This window comes from Cervus canadensis, chromosome 1 (genome assembly GCF_019320065.1).
Source record: "Cervus canadensis isolate Bull #8, Minnesota chromosome 1, ASM1932006v1, whole genome shotgun sequence".
Classification (NCBI taxonomy): domain Eukaryota; kingdom Metazoa; phylum Chordata; class Mammalia; order Artiodactyla; family Cervidae; genus Cervus; species Cervus canadensis.
Genome location: NC_057386.1, coordinates 46,737,530 through 46,765,113, shown reverse-complemented (window position 1 = coordinate 46,765,113; position 27,584 = coordinate 46,737,530). Strand labels below are relative to the sequence as shown.

Genomic DNA, 27,584 nt, shown 5'->3' with positions numbered 1-27,584 from the left:
GATTTGTAGCTTCCTGGCTCGTAAGGGAGCTCCGTGGACAGATTCGGGCCAAGTCAGGGGCTTCTCTGGTGGCTCAGAGGTGAAGAATCCGCCTGCCAATGCAGGGGACTCAGGTTTGTTCCCTGAGTCGGGACGACCCCCTGGAGAAAGAACTGGCAACCCACTCCAGTGTTCCCGCCTGGGAAATGCCACGGACAGAGGAGCCTGGCGGGCTACAGTCCATGGGGTCACAAAGAGTCGGACACGACTGAGCGACTCGGCAACAACAAGAAGTCAGAGAACGGCCTGAGAGCGATCGGGGCGCGCGGCTCCCACCACCATTCTGAGCTACGCGGTCACTGAGCCCGCCTGCTAACATGCCACGCTGAGGGGGAGGAGGAAGCCGAGCACCAGACAGTCTTACAACGTCGTTAAAAATGCCCCGAACCTTGTGAAGCAAACAACATCCCTATTTTACACGTGAGGAAAGGGAGGGTTAAGTGCGTCTGAGCCAGCAAATGGCAAAGCGGGATCCAAAAAGTGTTAAGATTTCAGAAAACACATCCTTCTCAATTTCTTCTACTGGAGCTTGTATGGGGGGAGCTACTGGGTGGGTGGGAAGTCAGCCTGTCTGAAAAACCACACACCTTCAACTGTGGATCTGAGAGTCAGCAGAGGAAACGTGCCCGTGAGACATACTTGTGCCTTGTTCTGACAGCCAGCTTGAACCTAAGCTCTTATTTTCTCAGGGAACTGTGGCGATGCTTCTCTTCTGCCTGCAGTCAAACTACGAACCATAAACCCTACTATTTCCTACAGTGGGACTGCCCCTGTGGATTCAGACAGAGTCCCGTAACTCATGCTAACAGAGTCCTCCCTCTAAGGGAGACAAAAGAATTCTGCTCCTCAGTTATAACACATCACGGTGTCTTCAGACTTGCTATCCCAGAATCTCTTTTTTCAGGACTAAGATTTAAAACAAAGAAATTTCTATGAGAAGGAACACACAGCATGGCCCACAGACGCCCACACTAAGCGTCCTTTCTGACCTGTAACCACAGTAAGGATCAGCGGGGCCAAGCCAGGCTCCAGACCTGGCGTGGCCACAGCACACCACACCCACCCCCGTTTGAAGAACCGAGGGAAGGTGCGGGTTTTTAGGTGCCCCCTTATTCCCAAGCACCGAGCAGGCATGGCCCCTCCGAGGCAGCCACACGGCTTTTCAACAGGGCGACACTCTCTGCTCTCAAGGGCGCCGCAGATTTTATCACCTGCCTCCCACTAACCCGAGTTCTGCTGAGCCCGCAGAATCCAGAAGGAGGTTTCAAAGCCACACAGAGAGATCACCCGCCCTTCCTCTCTCTGTCCCCCTGCCCTGAGGGCTCCAAGGAACACTGACTTCTGTAGATGGGGGGAGCGGTACATTTGGGTCCTGGAGCCTCTGGTCTCCCCTCCTGAGTCGGGGTGTCTTCTGCACTTGACCTTCAGCCAGGAGCGTGTGCACACAGGCGACTGTTCCCTCCATCGACAAGGGAGGCGCGACCTGCTTCCCCAACAGGCGTTCCCGGGGGGCGGGAGGCGAGGGCACCCCCAAACCAGGCCATGCGCGTCTGTCAGTGACTCACGCAAGAGGAAGGCCCTCTCCCGGCAGCCCGTGCACACTCCATTTACCTGGCCGGCCACTCCGAACTGCAGAACAACCTCTTATTTTACACTTGCGTGACTTTCAATGCCAACTTCCGCGCGAAGCTGCCAGTGGCCACTGACAAAATCATCTCACTCAATTATGATGCCACGGACTGACCTGAACCTGAACCACAAGTCACAGAAGGCTGTGCTCCCCGGCTGCACAGCTGAAATATTTATCCAAGGCAGCTTTTCAGTCGTAAAGAAACGGGGGGACTTAACACAGAGGGAAATCTTAGAATCACCCCGACCCACTGACTTTAAAACTGACAGTAGGCTTTGGAATTGCTTCCTGGGAACAGTCAGCGGAGAACTTAGGTGCCACTTCCTGGGAGGAGGCCAGCGTGCCTGCCACCCGGCCCTCCACGCAGCCCTCCAACAGCCCGCATCAGTGCTCTAAGCTGGCAATTACCACCTGTCTTCCGTCACGCGGCTACCAGGAAGAGAGAAGTGTATTTCCAGCACATAACTACCCATATCCTGATAAAATGTATATATGATGTTTATGATTCAATCCAGATACTCACTATGAATAAAGGTTGATTGCTTTTACTTAGTAAGAATAAACAGAAATAAAAGTTCCAACTTTTCCTGCCCATCCTCCCGTGGATGGTCTTATGCAGCCCACGGTTCCAGAGGCAGTTCCATGGTTCCTGGCTGGCCCGGCTGCAGCCCCTGAGAGGATCGCTGGGGACACAGGGTCCTGAACTCAGCCCCGGGGCAGGATCACCGGGGATGCGGCCTCAGTGGGCGCTGTGCCCGCCCTACCCCGTGCGGTCACCCCCGGGAGATGCCTGGCCCGCCGTTCCCTGCAGGGTGGACCTGAGATCCGAAGACCTTCAGCGGCAGCCTTAGTGCCCGCGTCAGGGTCCCCTGCTGTCCGGCTCCTGCCCCCTCAGTGCCGCCCCTGAGGGGTAGCACCCATCACAGCAGCCCCTTCTGCCCGTGAGACACTCAGCGGCTCCCGCAGAGCCGAGGACAGAGCCCCGCCTCCCCGCACCGCGCACTCCCCCGCCCCGCCCCAGCTTGGGCCATCCTGAAGAGCCCGCGGTGTCCCACGCACGGCGCTCCCGCCACCAGGCTTGGCGCACGCAGCTCCTGCTGCCTGAAACGCTCCCCCGTGCCCCAGCCCGGCCTTCCCTCTGCTTCCTCCTACTCTGCTCCCAGGTCTCTGCTGAGACATCGCTTCCAGAAATCTTCCCACAGAGTGAGTTAGGCTCTGCGCTTTGCGAAGCCCCAGGTCTGCCGTGGTTGACGTTGGCCACTCCTGTCCATGACCTCTTGATGGCTCAGCCGCCCTGCCTTGGTGGTGGGCTCAGCAAGGACGGGAGCAATGTCTGCTTCTCTCCCTGGCCAGTATATACTGATGGGAAGCCTTCAGGAAGGTTTGCTGAATGAGCTGCAAGGAACGCCTGATCGCCCGTCTCACAAGCTGACAAGACGGGTTACAGCGGGGAGGACACAGGCTGAGGCCCGTACCCCCCTCCCCCTCCCAAGGCCCAGAGACTCTCAGATGCCAAGCCGGACAGTGCTGGGGGTGGGGGGTGAGGAAGGGCATGAAAGTTCCTCCGGGGGTGCCCACCTACCTTCACGGTTCCCTCCACCTCCACAAACCAGCGCCTTAACATGGCCTGGATCTGGCCATCGGTCAGCTCGGGGTTGGCGTTGTGGATTTTCTTCTTGACCAGGTCCTCCAGCAACAGACGCCTCAGCCGCCAGTAGAAGAAGGTGCGTGAAGTCTTCCAATCCAGGATGTCCTACCCCGGGACAACAGTGAGCTCAGTCACCCCAGCTCAGTGCCCAGGCCGGAGGCACTCCACGGGCGCAAACCCTACTCTCCAGCGAGTGCCTCGGAGACCTGAGAGCCGGCCGTGAGCTCCCAGCCCCTGTAGACATCTGCCCAGTTCAGAGCCACCGCCCAACGCGCCCCTGACCCCAGCACCATGCAGGGATGGCCTGGCTGGCGGCAGGCCTGCACGTGCTGGAGACGTTCCGGGGGAGGGGGGTGTCTCGAATTCCCAGATAGCCAGAGTGTGGAACTGGTTTTGAGCAGAGAGCTCAACTTTGCATGCAGGTTTTGGGTTTCCTTGCTGGCCCAGATGGTAAAGAATCTGCCTACAATGCAGGAGACCTGGGTTCGATCCCTGGGTTGGGAAGATCCCTGGAGGAGGGCATGGCAACCCACTCCAGGACCGGTGGGGTGGCTGTCCCCAGGGGACTGCATGGGGCTCAGTTTCCCACCAGTAAAATGGAGCCTGCCTCCTGAGGAGTGCCCGGGAACCTAAATCATGAACAGTTTTAGGATGATAACGGGCATAGCGGAGGGAAGAGGTCTCCTCTCCAGAAGAGAACACGGTCTCCTCCACGTACAGCCGACAGCTCCCGATGAGGGAGCCCGGGTGCGCGTGTGCGTCTCTGACAAGCCGGGCTCAGAAGCGGCGGTCGCCTACTCACGTTAATGACTCCCTTCTCCTGCATGCGGCCCGGGGTGTCGTGCAAGTCCGCAAACTGCACGGCCACCTGGTGGTAGATGGGAAGGAGGAACTCCTCCCGCTCCTTCAGCTTGCTCTCCAGCTCCTTCCGCTCGGCCGCACTGAGCTCGGGGGTGCCTGCGAGGAGACAGACTGTCAGGGGTGGGGGGCCAAGGGCCCTCCTCGGGAGCGGCAGTGGTCTCGGGGGCTCGGAGGCCCGGCTCTCCGCTGTCTTCACTGCCTCTGCTGATAACTGGACCCCGCGGACACCAGACCTGCCGTGGGGCCCTTCCCGGTGGGGGTGACAGTCCTACAAGCAGCCTCTGGGGGGCCCACTCCCCAAGCAGGTGCCAACCATCTCCTGGAGGCCGCTCCCCACCTCACTGACAGTGGGCCCCTGGTCCCCACAAAGGACACTGAGTGCCCCGTGAGCAGCCCCAGAAGGGCCGCCCCGCCCCGCCCCGAGCGTGGACCAGCTGGGACACCCTCCACCTCCACACACTGGCCAGCAGTGATTCCCCCACCACGTCCGGTCACCTGCCCACCCCGAGGACCTGCCGTCTCCTCAAAGCTGGGAGCTGCCTGGCTTCACAGCTCTAAACTCACATGTGGATACTCTTAACATGAAATCAGTTAGAATCCACCCCAGTGAGAGCCTGAAGCACATGTCTCATGCCGGCTCGATGGATTAGCACGCCTCCTTGTCTCCTGCTTGGATTTATGGCCAGAGCCAACCCCTGACTGTGACAAAGACACTCTAGTTCTTAGGCTAAAAGGAGAGGAGGAGAAAAGAGAAAGGCAGGGGACTTCCCTGGTGGTCCAGTGGCTGAGACCCTGTGCTCCCAATGCAGGGGGCCCAGGTTTGATCCCTGGTCAGGGAACTAGATCCCACATGCCGCAGCTAAGACCCACCCGGCATAGCCTAATAAATAAAAGACAGTCCACAAACCCCATCTGGATCAGCAAACTTAAAAGCACATAGCACCCTCACTCAATAGATGAGACCGTGGAATTCCTTATAACAAGGAGCCTCCCGCCCCCACTCACCAGTATCCCAAGAGAGGAGCTGCTCTGTTGTACTTTTTTCCCTAATGACACTCAGAATGAGACGTGCAATCAATACCAAAAATTTAGCTGCCTGCCTAGCAAGGAGGCATAAGTCTAGCTGAAGGAGTAATAGGTGACAGCCCCTGGTGTTGGCGACAACCTCAAGTGCGTGGTCACCAAAGCTGACAAACAACTGCATGACCACAGGTGATGGCATGCAGAAGAGAAGGGTCTATTTCAAGCATGTCTGTCTGGAATGGGCCTCGCTTTTCACTGTGAATCACAAGCCATAAACAGCCTTGGGCTGCCGAGCGAGCTGTAAGTATCATCCATAAACACATGTTAATAGAACAGGGGTGGAACTCTAGTACCTAGCTTCGGTTTTATGAAGTTTTTGGATACCCAAGTCCACTTTTTTTTTTTTTTAAACCCATCACTACTTTGAAGCTGTGATGAGAAGTGGGGAGGGCGATCCTTCCTTGGGCTCTGACACTGACGGATCACACTGGGCCCCTGACCCTTCAGCAGCCTTCTTTCCAAAGCAGGTACATGGCATGACAACAGCGGGCCCCCCACTGTGAGATGAGATGGAGGCCCATTCATTCCAGTTGGACCAGTCTGGAGAATTCCTGGGAGGAGAGCTGACCAGCTTCTTCTGAGATGAGATGGTCACAGGTATAATACCCTTGATAGGGAAGCAAAGATCTTGTCTTTTCCAATAAAAAGAACCAAGAGACTCCTTGGGGAAATGGTTGACTCCAGGGCTGGGGCAGGAGAAATATTAAGATGAACCTGGAATGTACTGTCACAAAAAGTGGGAAAGCTGACCGGGCATGCCACAAGGACACAGGAGGGACTTCCCTGGTGGTCCAGTGGTTACGATTCTGTGCCTCTGCTGCAGGGGGCGCCAAGTTTGATCCTTGATAAAGGAACCAAGATGTCACATGCTGTGTGGCCAAAAGAAAATAAAGAACTTCTTAAAAAAAAAAAAAAAAAAGACACAAGAGCCAGTGTGAAGGTGTTCCGGCAGGCTAAATCTGGGACAATTTGAGCATCGGGCTGAATATTTATGGAATTAAATAAGAACCTGTAAGTCACCCTGACACACGTAACTAAATGGAAGAGAAGGGAAAAGAAAGCCCTCCCTCTCCCCAGACCAACGACTAATAGAGAAGGAATGGCAGAGTTAGAAAATCACCATTTTACAGCCATCACAGTCATTGATTCTGCCAAGAATTATCAATAGATACTAAAACTGTGCGTGAGCATTTGACGAGGAACAGGATATTTACATAGTCTCAAAGTATCTCCTTACAAATTACTTACTAATTACAAAGGGGGAAGATGACAACGCTACAGTGAACAAAACCTTAAACAAGTAATCAAAGCTGACCAGCGCCGAGAGCGGGACAAGCTGACATCACGTGCCTCCTGAGGAAACGTCCTGAGGAGGACATGACATCACTTTTGCAATATTCCTGCCAAAAATGCATAATCTGAATCTAACCCCAGGGAAATGTAAGACAGACCCAAACTGTGGAACATGCTACAGAAAGTGACCTGGACTTTCTAAACAATGTCAAGATCATGAAAGACAAAGAAAGGCCCAAGAACTATCCCAGATTAAAGGAGACAAAATCCTGGATGATAAATTGCAACACGTGCTCTGAGATTAGATCTCAGATCTGGACACCCTCCCCCCCCCGCAAAAAAAAGCTATAAGGCTATAAAGGAAATTATTAGGACAGCTGGTAAAACTTTAATATGAATCATGGATTAGACAGTAGTACTGTATCAGTGTTATAGCTTCTGATTTTAATAAATGTATTTTGCTTATGTAAGAGAAAGTCTGTGTTCTTAGAAACACACGCTGAATATGTATGGACAAAGGAGCATGATGTCTACAAATGATCTCAGACGGTTGAAAGAAAACGTGTACGTGTGTGGGGAGAGTGAGCGAGGCAACACGTGCATGTGAAAATGGTAAAGCAAGTCAGACAAGATGGCAACAGGAGGTGAATCTGAGAACAGGACATCAGAAGTTCACGGTACCATTCTTGTAACTTTTCTATAAAATTTTATCAAATGGAAAAAATTAGAAAAATAAGTGCCACTAAAAAAAAAAAAAAGTTTATCTTGGCCCCCTAGTGCGTACAGTTAACCAAAGCTAATATATACAGGACACTAAGTGCTTTTCATCCATTGACCTGTTTAATCCTTACAACGACCATATGAGGTTGGCATTCCTATTATCCTCATCTTACAGGTGAGGAAACCGAGGCATTGCTTATTTATGTAACTTACTGAGGCCACAGAGCTAGACGGGGCCAAACCAGGCCCCGCGTGCAGCAGCTGGGCTCCTGAAGCTTATGCACATTGTGTTGTGTGTGTTCCTGGCTTATGTGGACACGTGTTTTGGCAATGGTATCCCTTAAAACTTTAAAAAAGGCTAAATCAGAGGATGGCAGCATCCTGCCTGATAAAGCTGAGGTGCCACCTCTGTCCCATTCCACAACCAGATCAAGACAACATGGCCAATAAACCCCACTCTGTATGTGAGTGGCTAGGATATCACCCCCTGTTACAGGCATACATACCTAGAGAATACTTTATGGATAAAAAATGCCAAAACAAGTACAAAAACATCAAAACATAATATCAAAGGTCACTGATCACAGATCACCATGAGGAATATAATAATAATGAAAAAGTTTGAAAATGCAATAAAGCGAGGTATACCTGCAATTGTATTTGTTATGGTGAAATCAAATAATGCTCTCAAGCAGGAGTGCACGCTACAGGGAAGTCGTTGGTGAAAGGAAGAGTCAGTCGATGCAGCAGACCTGACTTCTGTCTTATTTTAAGAAACGGCCACAGCTGCCCCAGCCTGCAGCAGCCACCGCTCTGATCAGTCCGCGGCCATCAACATTAAGGCAAGACCCTCCACCAGCAAAAAGATTATGATTCACTGAAGGTGCTCAGATAAATGGTGACTGCTTTTTAGCACTGAAGTATTTTTAAATTAGGGTGTGTACATAGTTTTATAAGATAGTATAATGCTATTGCACACTTAGCAGACAACAGTATAGTACAAGCATAGCTCTTCTATGAATCGGGAAGCCAAAGAAGTCATGGGACTCACTATTGCAACAGTCACTTTATCGTGGTGGTCTCGAACTGTGGCTCAGCAGCCAGGAATCTGCCTGCCAATGCAGGGGACAGGGGCTAGATGCCTGGGTCGGGAAGATCCCCTGAGGAAGGAAATGGTAACCCACTCCAGTACTCTTGCCTGCAAAATCCCACAGAGGAGCCTGGTGGGCTACAGTCCATGGCTCTGAAGAGCAGGACACGATTTGGGGACCACACAACTGAACTCACAATATCCCTGCGGCACTACGAGACCAGCAGGGAAGATCACAGTCCTGCCGGGGGCCCAGGGACGGCAGGGCCGTGCACGTGGCTGAACAGGGCCTTCCAGACCCTCACAGCGTTCCCCCTCTGGGCCAACGACATCCGTACAGATATGTGCCCCGTGTGTAACGCACACCATCTATGGAGCATTTCCCATGTGCCAGCGCTGCACTTCATGATTGGCGGCTCACACAGCTCATGAGGAACCACAGCTCAGACCCGGGTCTGGTCAGCAGCTAACACCACGCCTGCCAGCAGACCACCTCAGCGTTACTGAACACCTTCCAAGTTGTTTCAGGCAGACCGTCTCTAATCCTTATGCTAACCCAACCTTACAGACAGGGTATGAGGATACCAAGATCTGAAATGTGACAGTGACTTGCCCAACGGCACCCAGCTCTTAGGTAGAGAAGTCAGGACTTACACTTGGCTCTGGCTGTCTCGGAAGTCTGTATGTTAAATAGTACTGAAAGTGGCTAAGCAGTGGCCACAGGAGGGCAACTGGCTGGAGAGTCTGGTCCAGTGTTAGGCGGAGTTAGGAGCACAGCTCAGCGTTGGGTGCAGAGTGGGAGGACTTCTGGGCTTAGGAACAGGCCATTCTGGGAACGAGGCCTTGGAGGGATAACTGGTCCCTTTACCAGCTGGAGGGACACAGGCTAGTTCCCGGACTTAACAAAATTCTCATCTACCCAGTCAAGCTATTCTAGAGCTCTGAAAGAAAAATGAAATAAACCCTCCGACAGCCTGGCCCTCTGGAGACTAGGAGGATCCCAGAGTACCCCCGCTCAAAGCCTGCAGGGTCTGATTCCTTCGGTGATGCCTCTGATTATAGTTCAAGACCTACCTCTCCAAAAGCAGCAAAGCAAGGCAAAGACATTAGTAGAGAAGGTATGCATTTTTAAATGCCCAAGAGAAAGATGAGTGTACTTAAAGAGGGGGAATAAAAGGTTTTCTCAATTTTATTTTCTACAAATAAAAGGCTGCTCTTCAGCTGGTTACACACCCTCGTGCAGCACACGAAGGCCCCTCTCCTTGTAGAGCAAGGCAGCCAGTCCCGGTAATGATTTAGGGGAGATTAACAAATATGTCAATGTCTATTTTCTGCTTAATTTAAAAGCGGCGTCTATAAAGATTTTTGACTTCTGAACCCTGTTCTCCTGGAAGAAAGGAGGTAAGAATGAGGAGGGGGATAAAGAGTGATTATCCTATCATTGATCGTTTGTCAGGAGCATTTCTTATTCACTGGACTATTGTAAAAAGCTAAGCTCTCGATCAATCCTGTAAGCTCCCTGTACAATTAAATATCTTGGAATGGTTTTCTTTCTTTTCTAGCCAGATTGCAGGGCCTCGGGGTTTTTAGGGAAGCAAGCCGGCATGTGTGCGTGTGTTTAAGAATATGCCTCAGAGAGGAAAGTCATTCTTTCTAGAATCCTACTTTAGGACAAGGCTGAAATGGGAAAAGAGAGGTAGGTCACTCCCATGTCCTTCCTTCCCCTCAAACAGAGTCCCCACGAAAACCCAGAAATCCAGCCTTACAATGAAAAATGTTTAAAGAGGGACTCCCTGGCGGTCCAGTGGCTAAGACTCTGCGCTCTCAATGCGTGGGGCCTGGGTTTGGTCCCTGGTCAGGGAACTAGAGCCCTCATGCCGCAGCTAAAGATTCCACATGCTGCCACAAAAATCAAAGATTCCGTGGGCCCTAGCTAAGACCTGGCGAGCCAAATAAATAAATGAATAAGTATTTTTAAAAAATGTTTAAAGAGTTAAATGCAAGAAGAGGTATTATTAGTGTGATCTAATGAGGGCTAACATTATTGAGATACTCCCATACACTCATGTGTAAGTACTGCTCATCTCCTTTCATCTTCATGACAAAAGATCGCTGTGATTTTATAGATGGGGAAACTGAAGCACATACAGAAGTGAAGTCCAGGGCCACAAAGGCAGGAAATGGTGGGGTTGGATTTGCACCTAGGCAGTCTGGCTTCAGAGTCAATACTTCTGAAATGAAACAAGTTAAACTGACTTGCAAGTGTCCACAGGACGGCAGCCCATCAGGTGCCCCCCTGGGGCCAGGACACTCTCTCCTCCATGGGGTCAAAGCTGAAGAGAAGTTTCTGAGGAGAACCCTGATTTCAGCAGCAGAGGTGTTTTTACCCAGCCTTGACCCTGCGGAAGGCAGGAGATGGCTGACCTTACCCTAGGCATGAGCAGACCATCCTATGGAGCAAGATTTGGGGGGGAGGGTGAGACCTTCAAAGCTCAGAACAAAAGTCAAGAGTGGTAGGCTGAAACTCCTCTGCTCAGCCAAAGGCACTGGGTGACCTTGCAGAAATCTCTCTCCTTTTTTGAGCTGTCTCTCATTTATGGAACAACCATCCTAATCGGGCAAATAGGAAAAATGTTTTATAAAAGAATGTGATATTGAAGTGTGTGTTCTTTTAATTCTTAACTTTTTTTTAAGTTCTATCAAGAAGCCTATGTAAATTTAAACCCAATTTTAACTTTTATGGGCCCTTCTTCCTCCTCGGAAGAAGGCAATTTGCTTTGATTGGTTAAATACTTATAATGCTAGAGAAAAAGGACTAGATCACCCTCCCCACTAAGCTCCTGAATATCTCAGCTCAGAGAACACACACCCATTCTTCAACCTGGAGACTGAAAAATCAGCATAAAAAAAGACTGGAATCTTATTAAGATTCAGACGTACAAACATAAGTAGCTGTTTAAAAAGATCTATGTAACCCCATTTTCTACGCTGAAAGAAATTTCTCTACAAAGATAGTAAGATAGGATGCAAAAAAAAAAAAAAAAAAAAAAAAAAAACCCTGCAAAACTATTTCTGTACCCATAACAGGTGCGCCTTTCTTTACACAAAAGCATTCTTGAAAAACTGTGTAAATCAGATCCTGTTTTAAATGCCTTAAGGGAGCTATTTAGAAGGAACCCTGCAGTGACTCCTTTGGTAAAGCAAATAATCCTTTTGTAATGGGAATAATTTCTCCCAATGTATCTGTTTTTTTTTTTTTTTCTTCAATCCCATTTTCATATATCTGCGTTTCTTCAAAGGGAGCTATACCTATCTAAATACAACTGTATTTGCATATTGATTTTAACAGCAACCCTCTCAAGGGACATTTAACCCTAGGGTTCCTTGTTAGTGTTAGTCCTCTACTGTTCATATTTTTAAGAATCCTTATAGTCAACCCAGAGATTTTCAGGTGGGAATAAAAAATATATACTAAATATATTACTTCCCCTGCAGCCTTGTCCCCTGTGCCGCCCTGCACACATCCCACACAGAAGGGTCAGGAAACAGCACAGAATTCTCTGAGTTCTAGTGGCAGGAAGCCTGGCAGTCTGTTTTCTTTCTCCAAGTTGCTCTCCCTAAGGTGGAAGGACAGGGATCTGAGTCACCGGGGACCCAGAGAGGAAGAGGGTCCCTCTGACAAGTTCTGACAACAACCTTGGGCAGGCAGAAGCTTAGGTTCAGTCTAACAAAGGGCCTGCCGGGTCCCTCCAGCCTGATGAACTTGTGACTTACTCCTTCCTGGGAAGAGGCAAGTCCAGAGGCTTCAACAAAATCCGATTAACAGATCACACCAAAAGGGGCCCTTCTTCCCAGAAGCTGTCACTATTGCACTGAACTGTATGAGGCCAAAGAGCTTCTGAATAAGCGCGATGAGGTGGGTTTAAGCTGGGCCTTCTTAACGGGGGTTTCCCTGGTGGCTCAGATGGTAAAGAAATCTGCTTGCAATGCAGGAGACCTGAGCTTGATCCCTGGGTCAGGAAGATCCCCTGGAGAAGAGAATGGCAACCCACTCCAGTATTCTTGCCTAGAGAATTCCATGGACAGAGGAGCTTGCCGGGCTACAGTCCATGGGGTCGCAAAGAGTCAGACACGACTGAAGGACTAAAATTTTCACCTTCACTTCCTTAAGAGGGGAGGTGCCTTCATGATTTAACCTTCAGCAGTCTTCCTATCACGGATACCGGGGCTTGGGGGCCTGATGCCCCCAGGGGGACACACCACGTACCACAGAGATGGGGCCAGAGGCCGCTCCCCAGGCTGATGGGTCGGGCTTCTTTCTTTCCTGTGCTCAGCTTTCCAGGCAGGGACGCCGTTTCCTGCCTCAACAAGACATCCAGGCTCCTCTCCGCTTACAGCATCTCGAAGAGGACACGAGATGGAAAAGCACGCGGAGCACAGTGACCCATCACCTCTGCCAGAAACAGCAGCTCGACTGAGTCCCCCTGACCCAAGGAAGCGTCCGTTTCCTGTCATCCTGGTGGCTAAAGGGGGAGCTCCGGAGGGAGGCAGTCCTGAGGATCTTCAGACACGTGGATCCTCACCCGCAGCTACTCCCTCTGCCCAGGGTGCCTCAGGCTGGAAGGCGTGGGGTGAAGGGTAGATGTGCCTGCAGATCTGGGCAGGGGCCAGCTTGCCGGGGCTGCCTCTGCCTGCATCAGACCACCACTCCCAGCGCACGCTCCGTCCTCGTGGGCAGCGCCGGCATGCAGCATGGCAGGCTGCCCGGCTGTCTGGGAACAGGGCCACGGCCAAGACGTGTGTCTGGAGAAGAAAGAAGCTCCACCAAGCAGCCCCTTGGCCCGGGTGTTCTTTGCGCTGAGGACAGGGGCGGCAGGGAGCGTATAGTGACTTTGCACTTGGACCGGAGGGCTCTCTCTCCACCTAAATTGATTTGTCACTTCCCTCTGAGCACAGGAGGGCGAGGATCCAGGAAGACTGTGCATTGCGGCATCAAGGGGCCAGGCTGTGAAGGCCGATGCGCTCCGCGGCCACCCGGCCTGTCCCGAGGTAGCAGGATGTCAGAGCAACACGGGGTGGCCTTGGTGGGCTGCGTGCTGCTTCCAGAGACGGAGCTTCATCTCCTCAAGGTGACCAGATGGGAGGACATGCCCCCCCTCGGCACTGACTCTGCCAAGCCCCAGGTCCGAGAGCTCGGGGGCAGAGCCCGCCTGGCAGTGCAAGGTTTCGGTATCTAGGCCGACATCATGTGTTTTGCTGGGGCAATTGTCCCCTTTTCCTTCATCAGGGGACAATCTACACACTAATTTCATATTCTCTGTCGTAACCAGAGATATGTACACTAGTAATTCACCACCGCTACCTAAACTAACTGGATAAGATAACAAAAGGTCATTTTCTTAAAAATAAAAATTCTGACAGAGATGAAGTTACTGTTCGGTTGCTAAATCGTGTCTTGACTCTTTGCAACCCCATGGACTGCAGCATGCCAGGCTTCCCTGAAGTCAGCTGTTCAAAATTAAATTATTTACTCATTAAGTGTTATTAATGAGTAAATACTACTTACGATTTTGAGCACAATCAGTCACCGTGCACAGGTCTAAGTGACTGGACGGCACGCTCCCCCGGGCAGAGGCCGATTTGGGAAGAGACGGGGAACACAGGACATCTATTCCCACAGGATTCCTCCTGCATAGTAGGTTCCTCTCAGGGGAGCTGGCTTCAGATCACAAAGGGAAAGCACTCTTGTTTAACTTTGATCAGGCTCAGTATTCAAGGAAAGTTGGAGGAAATCCTGAGAAGAGCGGCACACACAGGGAACCAGAAATTCCCTTCTGGGCACCAGCATGTATTTATTTTGTATCTTGGATGATTTACTTAATGTTTCCTTCTCCCTCAACCTCCCAGTCTGGAAAATTAAGTTATTTTCACTCATTTTGTAAAAGAAAAAAAGGCTTTTTGGCAGTCTGCTTCTAGGCCCAAAGAATGGAGTCAGAAGCTGATGTGAGCCCCAGAGGAGCTGGCTTTGCGGTCTTCCTCCCGTTACACCGCCGCTGATCTGTCCTGTCACTAACACGCCTCAATGTCCATGGCCTCCCTATCCGACCGAGAACGCCTGAGAGACGAGACTGCTGCTGCTGCTGCTTTCACATTTCCTTCCCTATGCCACTTGCTCCCAAAGTGGGCTGAAGTCACACAGAGTGCTCGACTCCAAACAGGGCACTTGCTGCTGCTTCTGACGACCAGGATGGAGAGGAAGAGATGCCAACGCCCATGTTTGGAAGGTGCTTTGCAGATTCAGAGCAAGTGCACGTTCATCCGATCTTGACACTGGCCAGGAAGGGGGAGTGGCCCCCACTCTCGGGATGAAGGACGGATGCTCAGAGAAGTTCAACAACCTTCCTCAAGCAACACACCCAGGACTTGTACACACTTATTTCATTCCACATGTACAAGCAAGAGACACAGGAGATGCGGGTTTGATCCCTGGGTGGGAAAGATCCCCTGGAGAAGGAAATGGCAATCCGCTCCAGTATTCTTGCCTGGAGAATTCCATGGACAGGGGAGCCTAGTGGGCTACAGTCCATGGGGTCGCAGAGAGTCAGACAGAACTCAGCAACTAACACTTTCACTTTCTCTCATCTTTCCTCCAGCTCCACTGCTCATGTCCCAGGCTGCCCCAGGCCAGAGCCTGCTTCATCTTTAGCTCACTGAGGAGTCTTTCTCTTGTGCCATTTTGGTCAAGGTTAAATAAATATGGTTTTCTTCAACGTGGATCGGAAATTGATAATGAGATGATTTGTAACAAATGATTAAATGGCCATCATTTGGGAAGCTCCTCCTTTTCCCCTTCCCACGTTTCAAAAGTTGAAAGGTGCTGGGTGAAGGTGGGAGCGATGTCACTTGCCTCCCAGAGAAAGAAGCTTCAGCCCCACACCCCTCACCCTCTAGCCACTCTGCAAACAGATGTCGGAGAGGATCCCTCTGCCTACCACCCAGTTACTCTGAAGAGATGATAACAGCCATTGGGGGGTTAAGAAGAGGCAGTGAACCCCCAGTTAATGAGGAGGAATTCAGCAGGCAGTGTAAGATAAATGGGGCTCTCTCTGCTTCTGCTGGAGTCAGCATGAACTGCGGCCCTGCGGCTTGTTTGTGGCAAATGGAGTGCGCGAAATATCAAAGGGCAGTGATCCAGAAGAAGATCGACTTTGACAAATTTTAAATTGGCCAGAAAGAAAACCAGCAAAAAAAAAAAAGGAAAAAGAAAAAGGAAAAAAGACAAAAAGAGAGAGAGAGAGAAAATTATGCAATTCTCAGTGTCCTGCAATTGTGGCGTTGCTGCCTTTGTACGGAATGAGGGGTAAAAACTGCAGCAACGATCGCTGGACGCTGGGAGCAATTATGAGCATCTGAGCGAGATGCTTATCAGTGGCTGAAGCTGTTAGAGCTCTCTCTGTGTACAGTTCTGAGGAACTTGCACTTGAGCTGCAGTTACTTTAATTAAAGTGTATGGGGTTGGTCAGAAGTAATTATCCTGTTTGGAGAAGAAAGAGGGAAAAAAAAAACCACCTCAACAATTCTGGGTGGCAATAGATTTAGAAACAACTTGGCCAATTCCTTGTTGTCTGAGTGCATGTCCTATAAAAGGATCAGGCTGCGCTCAGTGAGTCACTGGCAGCTGTTTCCTAACGGCAAACGATGGACACGAACAGGGTTCACGGTAGCCCGAGTCGCTGTGTACAGCAAACACTCTGGAAAGCCCCATGGACAGAGGAGCCTGGAGGGCCACCACCCGTGGGGTTGCACAGAGTCGGATGCATGGCTCAGGGCTCCAGATGACCGGGTGTGCAGGCTCCAGAGTGAGGCCGGGCACACACCAGAAGCTTCTGTGTCTCTAGATGGTGAGGATGTTAAGGGTTCACCAGTGGTACTTTACTAATTAAACTATTACTTGGAACATAAAGAGCTAGCATCTCTTGTTTTACGTCTTCCATTCACTGGATTTCACTACCTTTTAAAAACAATCTCTCTTTTCCTTTAGAAAAAAACAAAATCAAACCAAACCAACAAACAAAAGAACCTCAAGTCATGATCTTTTACTAACATAGCAAAGATCTTAGTGGGAGACCTGGGCAGAAAATCAGTGTTTTAAGAGACTCGGAAACTCTTTCAGGCTCTGGACTCAACACAGGGCTCCCACGGTTTAGTCCAATGTTCAAACCCCAAGAGCCTTCCAAAAGCCCCGGGAACAAGAGAGCAACACGGTAATGGCTGGATGCACGGAGCACAGATGCTCACGGGCACTGCTGCCTGGTCCATGCACAGGGCACACTCTCAGCTTCCACTTCCCCAGCTCAGGATGGCCCTAGCATGCCGCTGGGCCAGGGCTGTGGCTTTCCCATCCCATGACACGGACTCTTACACCCCCCAGCAATGAGGCGGGCTCGTCCAAAGAGACGAGCAGGAACAGGGTACGTAGGCTGACCATGCTTCCTGCCTGGCCAGCCTGCCGCCAACAGCAGTGCCCCACTGACCCTTCTGGACAAGGACATCCACAAGCCTGAAAGATGGGCTGCTTGGAGTACAAGGAAATGTCAGAAGGAAAATCAGGTGACTTTTGCCTCTTTAGGGCCCACTTCCCCTCCCATTACACACACTGTTTCATTCCACCAGGGTTCTTACCATAGAGAGGACAGTAAATAAAGATTATCATGAATTTGATCAAATGCTTCAGTACCTCCTCCCCTGGCCTATGAACGCACTCATTACAAATCAGTTGAATGGCTCATTGACTTGCCAGGAGGACAAGCAGACATACCCAATCGCTCAGCCAAGTGGATGTAGACTGGGTCCACCCGACGCATGGTTTTCACCAGATCCTTTCTGCGGAATTTGATTTCTACTGTCCCTTCTGGCTCCAGGACGGATCCCCTGGATCAGAGAGAAAAGAAAGGAGACAAAACAGAAATACAGACACCTTAACGAAAGGAGACAACAGAAAGAGGCCGGTTACAATCTGTGGAACCAGGAAACAGCTTCGTTATGGTTCTGCCCACCCACAGTTCACAGAGGTAACCCCGGGGAGAGGGGCAGGTACCAGAGAAACGTCTAAGTGGGCTGCGAGAGAGGCCTGGCAGAAAGCAAATAAAACAATTCTCATTATGACATCAGTCTACTTCCATCTCAAAGGGAGAAGAATACAGGTTCCACCATCTACAGCTGATAATGGTAAAAGAAGTCACATTCTCCAGAAAAAGAAGAAAAAAAAGGTTGATGTAGGCGCACTGACAGTTGAACAATCTCCATCACGCATGCTGTGCAACGAGGGGAGTGGGTGCCGACCAGTCCCACAAACGCACGGCAGCCTGCTGTTTGTACTCGGGCTCACGGGGCCAGGCTAAGCGGGAGAGGAAACGGTCAGCCTGACGCCATGGAAATGGCAAAGTGAAGGGCTTCAGGGTCACTTCTAGTACCTACTGATGATGTTCCATTACCAGGAAGTTCACCCTAAACACCTTTCTTCTAAGAAAACCTTCTACACATTAAAAAAATTACATACATATGTATATTATTTTATACATACATATATACACATAATTTTTTAAATGTAGAAGGTTTTATTAAAAAAAAAATATATATATATATATACACACAGATAGTGACTCCCTAGGTGGCATCAATGATAAAGAATCTGCCAATGCAGCAATGCAAGAGATGTGGGTTCGATCCCTGGGTGGGGAACATTCCCTGGAGTAGGAAATGGTAACCCATGCCAGTATTCTTGCCTAGAAAATTCCATGGACAGAGGAGCCTGGCAGGCTACAGTCCATGGGGTCACAAAGAGTCCCACACGACTGAGCGACTAACACATTCACTGGTGGATATGTGGGTGTACACACACACACACACACACAGACACAGACACACACACACACAGCCAATGCTTACTCAGTGCATGGCACTGCTGGTAACTGCTGGCATACAAATCTTCATGACAGTCTCATGCCCAGTCTATGTCCACTCTGAGGTAAGGTACTATCATCCCCATTTCACAGAGGAGGAATCTAAGGTAGGGGATGTTAATAGACTTGTCCAAGGATAACCAGTGGTAGAGCTGGACCTGAAACCAGACAGTCTTGTTCTAAATTCTGCAGAGGAATCGTCTCCAATCTGATACAAGATCAGCGGCTAAGCTGGGACTTAAAAGTCAGTTCTTAAGTATAGAACGTTAGCATAGCGATTTGACAATAAAACCACTGGATTCTCAGGCAGCTTTTGAAGTAAGAGGCTGAAATTTTGGGGAAAAGGGAGACATACGTGTTCTAACAAATGATTGGCTATAGGGACTGGCATGGAAAATGTCACAGAAATATGATGCAAGATTTATGAAAGGGCTGAAAACAGATTATGAAAGGAAGTTGGATTTGGTCCATTTTGCTTCAGGCGCCAATGCCTAACGGAAGCTTGGGATTTTTACTTGCAGTGCTCTGCGTGCTGCGAACACTGTGCTCTCCAAGCCTCGAGCGAGGCACTGGCCGTGGGGGAGAAGCTTTGCTTGGAACCACAGAATGTGGGGGCCACGAAGCACCTCGATGGCCATCCAGCTCGTCCCACAGACAAGGGGAAGCAGCTCAGGGAGAGTGAGGACCGCTCCAAGGTCCCCTCTAGCCTGTGGCAGGGTCTGGTGAAGACTCCAGGACTCCAGACTAACAACTCTGTCCCTCTGCCCCACCTCGCTGTACGCTACCTCTGCCACACACCTAAGAAAGAGATAGTGAGGGACTTCCCTGGCAGTCCAGTGGTTGAGAGTCCGCCTTCCAAAGCAGGCAGTGTGGGTTCGATTCCTAGTCAGGGAGCCAGGATTCCACACATCTCGTGACCAAAAAAACCAAAACATGAAACAGAAGCAATACTGTCACAAATTCAAAGGAGACTTTAAAAATGGTCCATATTAAGAAAAAAAAAAAATCTTAAAAAAAAAAAAGAAACAAAGATACTGAATAGGTCTATCTGAACAACCAACAGGAGAGTGTCTCTCAAGTCTGGAGGTGCCCGGGTAGAGAATTTCACTGTAAAAGGATCTAGGGTGGGGGGTTACACTGGGAGAGTCTGACTCCAGCCTGGTTCCATTCTCGGGCTGGCGGAGGCCACCTAGAAAGCCTGGCTTTGTGACCCTGGAGCCCTCTGGGGACAGTCTGAGGCAGATAAAGGCCCCTTGGTTAGACAGGCTCTCCAAGAGGAAACCCAACAGCTAGAGGCTCCCCACACGCAGCGAGAAGAAGCGAGGAAGAATCGCTACCTGCTCTCTCGGTCCGCGTACATCTCCATGTGCCGCGGGTTGATGGTGGGGTCAATGACCACCCAGGAGCCACCTCGGAGCTCAGCCTGTGGAGGGATGTAGACCATCACGGGCTGCGAGCACTCCCGTAAGCCATCCACAATGTAAGCGCCAAACTTCAGCACTTGGTCGTACATATCTGGGGAGAAAGAGACAAATCAGAGGCCATGAAGCGGTGCTTCCAAACACCGTTCCCATCACGGTACACAGAGAAATAAATAAGGCTGCTCGTGACCAGAGGTGACCGGTCTTGGGGTGCAGCCACCCCAGGTCCTGGAGACTAAAGAGGCTGGTGTCCCCAGCTGTGTCCTATTTAAGACCCCAGGCGATCTTCAAAAGCACGCCAGCTGTGCACTGCCTGGGTTCCCCTGGTGGTCTAGTGGTTAAGAATCCGCCTGCCAATGCAGGGGACACAGGTTCGACCCTGGTCCAGGAAGATCCCACACGCCACAGGGCGACTATGCCTGTGTGCCCCAACTGCTGAGCCTGCGCTCCACAACAAGAGAAGTCAGCGCAACGAGACTCCCACACACCACAACGAAGAGGAGCCCCTGCTTGTCGCAACTAGAGAAAGACCTCGCAGTAACGGAGACCCAGCACAGCCAAAACTAAAATAAATAAATCTTAAAAAAAAAAAAGTGTACTGTCTTTCACGAGATACAGGGTGCAGGCCCTATGGACTGCATCTCCATTTTACATCTTCCCTGAATTTCTGTACTCAGGTTTCACCACATTAATTCACACTCGCTCTACCAGTGTTGAGTATTTTTCATGTCAATATGTGATCTCTCTCACTACATTAAGTTTTCTGAAGGAACTATTCAAGCTCTTTTCAATTCTTCTCATGATACTTAGCATATGATAAGCCCTCTGAATGCACAGCTAATGAAACTGGATCCTTCAAATATTTTATCTTCAAAAAACTGCATCTTTCATCTGTGCATCCCCAGGGTCCTGGCCGGTGCCTGGAACATGGTGCTCAGTAAAGTGTCTGCTGAATAAATGAATGAGTACATGCATGCTTTGCAAAAAAATATGGTGAGAAAGAAAAAAATAATTCTTTATCAGCTGCATTTTTATCAGGGTATCAATGAGAGAAAAAATTTTTAAATGTGTATGTGTTTATTAGAAATATCACACAACCACAGGAAAAGAGGAACCACCTCTTTATTCTGCAAAAGAGCATGCTCTGTAACACCCCTCCCCTCCACCCCCCAGCCAAGGCCAGGAGCAGCCTGAAGAAAACGGACCCCTGGTGTGAAAATAGAGTCAGTCCTTGGAAAGCGGGATCAGTTATTTATTTCCCAATAATTTATGGCTTTTCCCCATTTCCTAGCTCACTGAAGTCTAAACACTGCTAAAGTTTTAGGTTTATGATTCCAGATGTTTAATGAGTATTTCAGTGGAACCACAATGGATCCTTTGAAACACCAAATAGCAGGTTCAACTGAGTTCAAACTTTCCTATCAAAGAGAGGATCTCAATTTGGAATAAATCAGTCTAGAGAGCCAAAGTAAAGAAGGATTTTTTCAGGAACTTAAGAGCAAAGAGAAATTACTTTCATTGTAGTTACTGGCAAATTAAACTGCTACCTTCTCCGAAGTAAAAATGGCCCTCTCTCTATGTGAATCATCAGTGAGCACAGTTCTCTCCAAGGAAACTGTGGAGGGAAGTACGCCTCCATTGCTCCAACCTGGCTGGCTGGTCTGTGAAGGAATCCCCCAAATTCAGAAGTTGCCCCAGGAAAAACTCCCAACTCTATGTGGAATGTGAATGGTCATAAACTCTGTATGTGATCAGAACAAAGACATTTATTCCTTTGGGAGGAAAGCAAAGACCCCAAAAATTTACTGCTAATTACACAACTGCTGCGTGAAGAGCAGGGAATAAAGGACTTTAAGCGCTTTACGCTAATTCCGTGGTTATGAAAATAATTGCTCAGTTCAAATTATTTTAACTAAATTAATTCTTTAGTGGATATTTCAACCAGAGCTACATAATAAAATAATTGTGTAATTAGCAGTACATTTTTCAGTGCTGCCAAGAGTACAGTCTCAGAAACTGAGAGACAGAAAGGAGTGGCCCTGAGTGGTACCAGGCGCAGAGAAGAAATGGGAAGCGGAGATGAAATGACAAGGTGGAACGACAGGAAACGGCGCAAAACAGTCATTCCATGTGAAAAACAAAAAAGTAAGTCAAGAGGTAAATCACCGCGTTTCGAGCCTCTTCGCTCACTTCTGTTGGGTTTGGGTTTTTTAAGTCTTCACTGAATTTGGTACAATATGGCTTCTGTTGTTTACGTTCTGGTTTTCGGCCTGTGAGGCATATGGGATCTTAGTTCCACAAACAGGGAGCGAACCTGCGCCCTTTTGCGGGGGAAAGCAAACTATTAACCACTGGCCCACTGGAGAAGTTGGCTCCGTTAAAGATATGTCTACATCAAAATCCAGCTCTGTGCTACGAAGAACAGACCCAGCTCCCAAAAAAGGAGAGGACTTTATTGAAAATGTACTTCCCATGTATAATTTAAAAAACCTTGATTTTGTGTATAAGCAAATTGTTTGGGATAAAGTTGAGTATGTGTGCATTTTATTTTTGTGAAATGGACTTTGGTCCCTCTTTTTATCTTCACAGCTAGCTTACTGTATACCAGGGAGCATGACTGCATATACACACACATATAAATCAATCATCAGAAAACTCTTCTTCTTGTACCCAAGTGACAGGTGAGTAAACTGAGGCTTAAGTAAGTAAGAGGCAGAGTTGAGACTTTGAACCCAGATCTTTCTGGCTCTCATAAGTCCACATTCTACTACTACATTCTTTTAAGATTTTTTAAAAAGATTTTTTGATGTGGACTATTTTTTGAGTTTTTAATGAATGTGTTACAATATTGCTTCTATTTTATGTTTTGGTTTTTTGGCCACGAGGCATGTAGGATCTTAGCTGCCCAACCAGGTATGGAACCCACGCCGCCTGCTTTGGGAGACGGAGTCTTAACCACTGGACCACCAGGGAAGCCCCTTTACTGCTACATTCTTAGCCCACCACTGTTACCTCGAGAAAAGAGCGTGAGACCAAAATAATCTGCTTTCCTGCATCTGATGTAATAGCCGAGTCAAATGAAAGTCCCAAGAGAGACATGAATACATGAGTATTGCTGAATTTTGCCTGGACTTTTGGTTATGTTCAGAGATATCAGAACTTGTACTAGCAGCTCTGTGCAGGGCCTGGATCTGACTGCCAAACAATTAACTTCAGGCCTCCAAGACTGTGAGCAGAAAAGAAGCATCAAGCTTCACCGCACCTGACAAGTTCGGGATGGAAAACAATGCCCCCATCTAACCTGGACCATCAACAGTCCCCCTCACCCCCACCCCCGCCAGTCCAAACCATCAAAACACGCAGAAAGCAGCAAAGGCTGTTAGAATATAATAAACACACGTGCAAACTCTACACACAACATGCTTGTACTGGGTCCCAGCTGCCCCAAACCAGACATTTCTGCAAGGCAGGTTGAAGCACTTAGCAACAATCTGAATCACATTTGTTTGAAATCTCTTCATATTTCAGAGCGAGAAGCAGCAGGGGAAGGGGGATCCCCGAGGGTTTCGGCTAGACATCAGTCTGGGGAACTGTAAAGCGATGCATATGCTGACTGTCAATTCTCGGGGCTGAGAAATGCAACGGGAATGGAAAATACTGATAGGTTCGTCCTCGGAGAGGCGGGAGCCTGCGGATTTCTAAGTGTTCTGAGCAAAACCCATCTGCGTCAACGGTGATCACACAGCCTTCCCAGGGTGTTCTGGGCACCCAGGCACCAACCCTGTCTGGGGCCTTCACTGTTACCCAACATGGACACTCCGTGGCGGCCACATGTGCCAAACAAGGGAGCAGGGGGTAGGGTGTTTCTGCAGCGCCCCACTCTCTCAAAACCCAAGACAGATCTCATTGGCTTGGGGCGAGATTATCTCAGGAGCTGAAGGTAAACATCAGGCGTACACGGGCCACAGACACATCAAGTTGCTTATGAGTTCATTATGGCCCGCTGACGCGGTATTTCAACATCCGAGTAATCAGAGACTTTAAAATAGACTTTCATTCCAGTTAAAGTTTTCAATAAATGTTTTTTTTTATTGTTATTTATAACCTGTCCTGGGAAAAAATAATAAGTATAACATGAAAAGCCGACTGAGAGTGACCCTGTAGCACCAGCAGTGAGGCAGCTTAATATCACTGGGATTTGCATCCTATCAAGCTATTCATGCTGAGGCTGGGACCCTGGTGCTAATTTCTAGTAAATTTCACGCTTGATGTCTCCCTGTTGTGGGTCATTGCCGGTTCGTCTAAATAAACTGCTTCCAAATGGCTCTTCCATCTAAATATTCAGCCAGTTTTTATAATTTAATTTTGCATTATGCTGAATAGCCTTCCGGCCAGATAGAACTCATTGGGAAAAAAAGCACCAATACCATCTTGACATGCTTTTATTTATTTATTTATATTTTTACTGCTCGAATTAGACCTCCTAGGCCGACTAGTAAAGAGTTTTTTTTTTTTTCCCCTCCACTAATGTCAATTTTCAGCATAGCAAGAGCTGTCTCTAATCTTTTCCTACTCATTACACACAATTTTGGAGTCATTTTACCCACAGTGCAGTCGGCTCCTGGCTGTGTGTTTGTGTGCACTCAGGGATGGCATAATTGTTTATTTTCCCTCCCTGCATAATCCCCAGCCAGTATTGAAACCCAAACTGCAAACATCTCCCCAAGGGATATGGAATGATTCTCAGCTTTGGTCCCTTTACATGAGATAATATGTAGGAAACATCCTGACCTGTATGTAAATATGGGGGGGGAGGCTGTTCCTCCCCCCTCACTTCCACACTGTTCTCTGTCTTCCCCAAAGCTTATTTGTCTTAAGCGATGTGTAAATGAAAGCAGCAGCACCACAGATTCAGAAAACACAGCTGATCTTGTTCCATGTCAGGCTAATAATTCATTTTTGATTAGGGATGGGGTGGGGATGGGGAGTTACTATTCAATGGGTATAGACTTATGTCAGGGATGATGAGAAAGTTTGGGGTATAGAGAGGAGTGACAGTTACACAACATTGCGAGTGTATTTAATGCCAACAAATTATACACTTACAAATGGTTAATATGACAAACATTATGTTATGCATATTTTACAATTAGAAAACCGTAACTCATTTCCTGAGTTCTTGCAGTTTCTTGTCACAATCATCCCAAAGCAGAGGGGAGGTAGGTGGACAACTATACTTTCTCAGGAACCCAGACAGTCTATTCTTGGGATAGCATAGTAGGTCTTGTTCTGGCTAGTGGCTCTAAACTGTGCTGCAGGAAGTAAAATGGATCTGTGTTCTCATTTTTTAGCTAAACGATCTTAGGAAATTTACTTAACCTAAGTCTCAATTTATGTAAATTGTGGATAATAATATAACTCACCCCTTAGAGGGGCTTGTTGTGACGATTATGTAAGATAATGCATGTAAAATGGTGAGTGCGGTTGCTGGTGAGAAGAGCTCAATGAATCTTAATTGTTGTTGCTCTTATGGTTACAGGGCGAGCAGCCAATCTGGGCCGGAGCCAAAAGTGCAGCAGAATTAAGCTTCCCCTACAAGCGGCACATAGCAATCTTCTGAGCCCTAAATTTGTTGGGACAAAGTAGCCAGGCTGACTTACTCCTAAGTAATGTCAAGATGAGTGAATTTTTCATGGTTTCCTAGAAAAGAGATAGCTAAGGAGGAATAGCACTTGCATTCTCTTCTAAGTCTTAAAGTTTTTGGGTTTTTTTTGCTCAGTTGTGTCCAACTCTTTGCAACCCCATGGACTGAAGCCTGCCAGGGTCCTTTGTCCATGGGATTTTCCAGGCAAGAATACTGGAATGGGTTGCCATTTCCCAGTCCAGGGGATCTTCCCAACCCAGGGATCAAACCTGCATCTCTTGTGTCTCCTGCATCGGCAGGTGGGTTTTTTACCACCAGTGCCACCTGGGAAGCACCTTTTAATGTAAATCTTACAGCCAAGGGATCTGGGATCAAGGACAATCTGATGAATCTCAAACATACATTCAGGAAAGGGATTTCAGAGACTTCCCTGGCAGTCCAATGGCTAAGACCCTGTGCTTCCAAAGCAGGGGGCGTGGATATGATCCCTGGTCAGGGGACTGAGATCCCACATGCCATGCGTCATGGCCACAGAAGTAAAAAGAAACAAAAAAATAAATGAAAGGGATTTCAGCTACCCACCCCCCATACAGTATCACTCTCCTTTGAACACTGCGATATTTTGTTTATACATCATGGGTTTAACTTTCTGCATAGGACATTTTTCTTGACTCCTTCAGGCAATGTGTTTCCTGACTTATTTTTGTTTTCTCTGAAGTAGCATAGCTCCCTGCACGTAGGAACTCAATAAAAATGTGTAGGATTGACTTGTTTAACCTAGACTCTCAGTATCTCATGGTAGTTCCACTGATTTATTATCTTGGTCAAAAAATAATTCACCTTGAATAGGAACGTATACAAACACTAATTTGCATGTATAGTCCAAGTCTCCCCAAAGAAAGTGCAAAATGGGGTAGTTCTCTGGTAAATGTGGACAAAGGGGACTTTTCAACTAAAATAAAATAAACAAAAAACCCCCACAAAAATTGTCCTGGCCGTCTACGTTTGGGTAGGGAGGCTGGCCATCAGTGCAGGGGTTTTCCTGGCCGAGGAAGGGAAAGTTGTCGGCAGAAGGCTCTCACTCCCTCCACACACAGCTGATGACCTGTAACAGCACAACCTCTCCAGGCTTTTCTTCCCTTAAAGGCAAGAGATGTTCCAGCCCCAAGCTACTCTGGGTGCTTTATTGGGTTCGTTCTCTCACATATTCTCTGCCTTCCCTCGGATCACGCTATTCACTTCACAGGATCGGCTCCTCCCTCCCTCTCCTCCCCTAATCCACTCTCGAGCTTGCCCTGAGTCAGTCCTCTCTGGCTCCCACACGGCTGTGAACCTCTGGCCACTGGAGAGAAAGCTTCGCGATGCTGGGAGGGAGAGCACATTTGCCAGAACCGTCCACGGTGGCTTGGCACACGGAGGAGGAGTCTCGGTAATGGCAGTTCGGGCACAGAGCAGGGCCTTCCTAATCACGGTCTAATACACTGGAGTCACAGGCCCGGGGCTGCTGTCGGATCATCATAAAACACACCACACAGATTGCCACCGACAACACCCTCTGGTATCGAATTTGTTCATTTTCTCCTGGTGAAGGCTAATTTCAGTATCTATCTTAGTCGGGGTAGAGCATTAAAGAGTAACACCAACAAAGAGAATGGCCACAAAAAAGGCATAGGGACTCAGCACAACTCAGGACCATCATAAAGTCCATTGCTCACTAAACCTCCAATGGTGGTTCACCTAGATAACCCTAGTAGATGGTTCTGAAATTTTGTATGGAGCAGTTAAAACTGAATTTTCCCATTCAAGTTACAACTCGGAAGGTATCTCAGAGGGCGCGTAACCCCCCAAAGCCTAGGGTGATGTGCTCAGGACACCCAGAGGCTCTGTGTGATATAAACCCTCCCCACCCTCTGCTGCAGGGTTCAGGGGCATTGGTCACCCTCCACCCCAGGGCCAGTCACCTTTCATCCCACCGGAGAAGCCTCTCCAGTTGGCAAAGACCATCAGAGGCAGCCCTTCACGGTTGAAGTCCTTGATGGCCTGATACGTCTTAAACGCGGAGTCTGGGAACCAAACCTGGCCAGCCTGCTGGATAATCTGTTGGGAAAAGCCAAAGAGAAAGACACAAATAATGACACAGCTGGAAGGGGGAATCTCTTCAAGAGGGGAGGATTTTACTGTTAGAAACTAAAA

General features: G+C 48.8%; 1 protein-coding gene across 8 annotated transcripts in view; it reads right to left on the bottom strand.

Moving 5' to 3' along the window:
* The window catches only part of ACACA (acetyl-CoA carboxylase alpha), a 274,450-nt gene that overhangs the window by 7,047 nt on the left and 239,819 nt on the right, over window positions 1-27,584 (bottom strand). For all 8 annotated transcript variants that reach the window (XM_043481750.1, XM_043481768.1, XM_043481775.1 and 5 more), the window contains 5 exons: window positions 27,353-27,488; window positions 19,664-19,841; window positions 17,183-17,295; window positions 4,120-4,274; window positions 3,252-3,422 (listed from right to left, as the gene is read on the bottom strand). In XM_043481750.1, coding sequence (XP_043337685.1) covers window positions 3,252-3,422; window positions 4,120-4,274; window positions 17,183-17,295; window positions 19,664-19,841; window positions 27,353-27,488 — 753 coding nt within the window. The remainder of the gene's footprint in view (window positions 1-3,251; window positions 3,423-4,119; window positions 4,275-17,182; window positions 17,296-19,663; window positions 19,842-27,352; window positions 27,489-27,584) is intronic.